General features: G+C 69.2%; 1 protein-coding gene across 1 annotated transcript in view; it reads left to right on the top strand.

Annotated features, from left to right (window-relative positions):
• LOC120506087 (coiled-coil and C2 domain-containing protein 1A-like) overlaps window positions 1-4,594 on the top strand; it is a gene marked incomplete at its 3' end in the record, with an annotated part of 15,288 nt that extends 10,694 nt beyond the window's left edge. Inside the window, exons 16-24 of the mRNA XM_039717225.1 lie at window positions 9-214; window positions 1,068-1,202; window positions 1,935-1,984; window positions 2,115-2,178; window positions 2,264-2,381; window positions 2,474-2,690; window positions 3,336-3,465; window positions 4,244-4,350; window positions 4,458-4,594. Coding sequence (XP_039573159.1) covers window positions 9-214; window positions 1,068-1,202; window positions 1,935-1,984; window positions 2,115-2,178; window positions 2,264-2,381; window positions 2,474-2,690; window positions 3,336-3,465; window positions 4,244-4,350; window positions 4,458-4,594 — 1,164 coding nt within the window. The remainder of the gene's footprint in view (window positions 1-8; window positions 215-1,067; window positions 1,203-1,934; window positions 1,985-2,114; window positions 2,179-2,263; window positions 2,382-2,473; window positions 2,691-3,335; window positions 3,466-4,243; window positions 4,351-4,457) is intronic.
• Window positions 4,595-4,666: the final 72 nt, after the last annotated feature.

The following is a 4,666-nucleotide window of genomic DNA, read 5'->3' as shown; positions in this document are numbered from 1 at the left end:
TATTTTGGGGCTATTTTGGGGCTGTTTTGGGGTTATTTTGGGGCCCTTAGGGGGCTGGTTTGGGGCTATTTCTTTGGGGCTGTTTTGGGGCCGGGCCCCGTGCCCCCTGACCCCCACCCGCAGGGGGCTGTTCCGGCCCGAGCGCGCGCTGGGCTCGGCGCTGCTGCGCCTCGAGGGGCTCGAGGGGAGCTGCGAGCTGCGCCAGCAGCTGGAGGTGAGCTGCCAGATGTGGCCCCGCCCCTTCCTCGGGGTTCCAGATGTGCCCCATCCTCCATCCCGAGCTCCCAGATGTGCCCCGTCATCCTTCCTGGGGATTCCCAGGGTTCCAGATGTGCCCCTGCCCCTGCCTGCGGGTTCCAGATGTGCCCCATCCTCCATCCCGGGGGTTCCAGATGTGCCCCCGCCCCTGCCTGGGGGTTCCAGATGTGCCCCACCTCCATCCCGAGCTCCCAGATGTGCCCCATCATCCTTCCTGGGGATTCCCGAGCTCCCAGCTGTGCCCCTTCCCCCGTCCTGGCATTCCCGAGCGTTCCCCTGGCTCTCGTTGCTTCTCCCAGCGCTTCCCAGCACATTCCCAGCCCCACCATCCCCACCATTCCCACTGCCCCCGTTTCCAGTCCCACCGTTCCCGTTCCCACCATTCCCGTTCCAGTTCCCATCCCCATTTCCCCCGTTCCCGTTCCCATTCCCGCCCCTCACCCGTGCCTGTCCCCGCCTTTCCCGTTCCCATTCCCATTCCCGTACCCGTTCCCGTTCCCATTCCCCTTCCCATTCCCGTTCCCGTTCCGGTCCCCCCCTCCCCGCCCCCTGCGTTCCCGTTCCCATTCCTATTCCCGTTCCCATTCCCATTCCCATTCCCGTCCCCGTCCCCGTTCCCGTTCCCGGTCCCGTTCCCATTCCCGTTCCCATTCCCGTCCCCGTTCCCATTCCCGTTCCCGTTCCCATTCCCGTTCCCGGTCCCGTCCCCGTCCCCGTCCCCGTTCCCATTCCCGTCCCCGTCCCCGTCCCCGTTCCCGTCCCCGTTCCGGTCCCGGTCCCGGCCTCACCGCTGCCGTCCCGCGGTGCAGCTGCTGGACGGGCGGCGCCGCACGGGCGGGCTGCTGGAGGTCTGGGTGCGGCTCCGGGAGCCGCTGGGGCCGCAGCGGGAGCTGGAGCCGCGCTGCGAGCGCTGGCTGGTGCTGGAGCCGGCGCCCGAGCCCGCCGTGAGTGCCGGGAACACCCCGGGAATTGCTGGGGAGCCGCGGGGAACCACCGGGAACCCCCTGGGAGACCCCTGGGAACCGCCGGGAACCCCCCGGGAACCGCCGGGAACCCCCCGGGAACCACTGGGAACCCCCTGGGAACTGCCGGGAACTGTGGGGAGACCCGGGGAACTGCGGGGATTGGCTGGGAACACCCCCCGGGATCGGCTGGGAACCCACCGGGAACCACCGGGAACCGCGGGATCGGCGGGGAACTCCCCGGGATTGGCTGGGAGCCCACCGGGATGGGCCGGGAACTGCTGGGAACCACCGGGGATCGCCGGGGAACCACCGGGATTGGCCGGGAATCCCCCCCGGGAAACCACCGGGACCCCGCGGGATGGGCTGGGAACCCCCCGGGAACCTCCGGGATTGGCCGGGAACCGCCGGGAACCCCCCGGGAATCCGCGGGGATGGCGGGGAAGCCGCCGGGAGGCACCGGGAGCTCACTGGGATTGGCGGGGAACCCATCCGGGGTTGGCCGGGAACCCCCCGGGAACTCCCCGGGATCCCCCCGGGAATAGGTGGGATGGGCTGGAAACCCCCCGGGATCCCCCCGGGACCCCGCGGGATGGGCCGGGAGTGCCCGGGAGCCGCTGGGAAGCCCCGGGGGTCGGCCGGGAGCCCCCCGGAACCCCGCGGGACCATCGCGGGGGGCTCAGCCCGGGCCGACCCCGCGCTGCCCCCGCCCAGCTCGCCGTCCCCAAACCGAGCGCGGCTGCCCCGAGGGACGGCAACAACCGGTGAGCAGCGGGGCCGGGGGGACCCCATCCCTACCGGGGGGACCCCATCCCCACCGGGGGTGGGGACTGGGGGGCGCGACCCCCGCCGGGACCCCCGTTCCCCCCGCAGAGACCCCAAATCCCTTCCCAGACCCCTCCCGACCCTCCCCAGCCTCAACCTGCTGCACTTCGACCGCGAGCGCCTGGAGCGCAAGGTGAGGAGGGGGCTTTGGCGGGGGGGGACGCAGGGGAGCCCCCCGGGGGTGCCCCTGACCCCCCGGCGTGTCGCCCCCTCCCCAGATGGCTCCGCTGGGGCGCGCGGTGCCCCCCGAGCTGCGGCAGCAGCACCAGGAGCTGCAGCGGCGCATCCAGGGGCTGCGGGCGCGGCTGCAGGGGGGCGACCCCCACTTCCGCAGGGGTGAGGGGGGCCTGAGCCCCGAAATCCCCCTTTTTCCCCCCATTTTCTCCTTTCCCCGCTGTTTTATGGCGGTTTGCCCTCCCCCCTTGCAGAGTACGCCGAGCACCTGCAGCGGCACCTGCGGCTCTACACGGAGGCCGCGCGGCGCCTGGGCACGCAGGGAGAGAGGGTGGGTGAGACCCCCGCCCAACCGAGCCCCCCGAGCCCGGGGAACCCCCCCCGACCCCCCGCGGCACCCCCGGGTTCTGAGGGTTCCGCCCCAAAAATCCTGGAAACTCCCAAATCCTGGTGGTCCCACCCCCCCAAAAAAATCCTGGACACCCCCAAATCCTCCCCAAAAACCCCCGTGTCCCCCCCACCAAAGCGGATCCCCCCCAAGTGCCTGTAGGGGAGGGGCTGTTCCGGGCGCTCTCAGCAATTATTGTAATTAATTATAATTATGATTATAATGGTGATAAAGTTTTTAAGACGAAAAACGCGGGTTTTGGTCACTCCCGATGCGCGCCCCACTTGTCAATCATTAAAACGGCCACGCCCACATCGTAGCTCCGCCCTCGCGCTGCCTCGTCTCCATGGTAACCCCGCCAGAACAGACGGGCGCGGGCAGCAGCCAATCGTGTTGCGGCTGTCGGATTTCTATTGGTCCTATCGCGGTGTGGGGGCGGGGCTCGCTGAGGATTGACGGATGACCCAACCAGTGAAACGCGTGGGCGGTGCATCAGCGGCCAATAGGAGCGCGGTGCGGGCGGGGCCACAGCGGCGTGCGGCGCGCCGGAAGCGGCCGGTCCGGGAAAATGGCGCCGAGCTCGAAAGCGGAGCGGGGCGGCCCCGGGGGGAAGCGGGGGGCGGCGGGGGCAGCCGGGCCCGGGTCCCTGTCCCTGTCCCTCACTGTCCCTGTCCCTGTCCCTGTCCCTCACTGTCCCTGTCCCTCACTGTCCCTGTCCCTGTCCCCAGGCACATCTTCCTGGGTTTCTCCAAGTGCGGTCGCTACGTGCTGTCCTACACCAGCAGCTCCGACGACTTCTCCTTCTACCTGTACCACCTGTACTGGTGGGAGTTCAACGTGCACAGCAAGCTGCGCCTGGTACGGGACATTGGGGACACTGGGGACAGCCAGGGGACAGCCAGGGGACACAGGGGACACTGGGGACAATGGCTTCTCCTTCTACCTGTACCACCTGTACTGGTGGGAGTTCAACGTGCACAGCAAGCTGCGCCTGGTACGGACACTGGGGACACTGGGGACAGCTGGGGACAGCCAGGGGACAGCCAGGGACAGCCAGGGGACACAGGGGACACTGGGGACACCAGGGACAATGGCTCCTCCTTCTACCTGTACCACCTGTACTGGTGGGAGTTCAACGTGCACAGCAAGCTGCGCCTGGTACGGGACATTGGGGACATTGGGGACAGCCCAGGGACAGCCAGAGGACACAGGGGACAGCCAGGGGACACAGGGGACAATGGCTTCTCCTTCTACCTGTACCACCTGTACTGGTGGGAGTTCAACGTGCACAGCAAGCTGCGCCTGGTACGGGACATTGGGGACATTGGGGACATCCCAGGGACAGCCAGAGGACACAGGGGACAGCCAGGGGACAGCCAGGGGACAGCCAGGGGACACTGGGGACACAGGGGACACCGGGGACACTGGGGACAATGGCTTCTCCTCCTACCTGTACCACCTGTACTGGTGGGAGTTCAACGTGCACAGCAAGCTGCGCCTGGTACGGGCACTGGGGACAGCCAGGGACAGCCAGGGACAGCCAGGGACAGCCAGGGACAGCCAGGGACAGCCAGGGCCCCGAGGGCTGCCCTGGGGCCGCCCTGGGGCCAGCTCGGTGCCAGCCCCGCCCCGGCAGGTGCGCCAGGTGCGGCTGTTCCAGGGCGAGGAGATCTACAGCGACCTGTACCTGACCGTGTGCGAGTGGCCCGGGGACAGCGACAAGGTCATCGTCTTCGGCTTCAAGTGAGTGCCACCCACGGGTGTGCCGGCTGTGCCTGGCATGGCCGGCTGTGCCAGGGGTGCCAGGTGTGCCGGGTGTGCCAGCCGTGCCCGCTGTGCCCCGTTGGCAGCACGCGCTCGGCGCCGGGGCTGCTGCTGAGCGCCATGCTGATGAGCGACGAGAATCACCGCGACATCTACGTCAGCGCCGTGGCCGTGCCCCCCCCGCGGCACTGCCCCGCCTGCCGCCGGCCCCCCGGGACCCCCGGTGAGACCCCTGACCCCCGGGGACACCCCCTGAGAGCCCTGAGACCCCCGGGGACACCCTTGGTGAGACCCC

Source organism: Passer montanus, unplaced genomic scaffold, assembly GCF_014805655.1.
Source record: "Passer montanus isolate IOZ18808 unplaced genomic scaffold, ASM1480565v1 scaffold375, whole genome shotgun sequence".
In the NCBI taxonomy this organism is placed as follows: Eukaryota; Metazoa; Chordata; class Aves; order Passeriformes; family Passeridae; genus Passer; species Passer montanus.
This window is presented reverse-complemented; position numbering and strand designations above follow the sequence as displayed.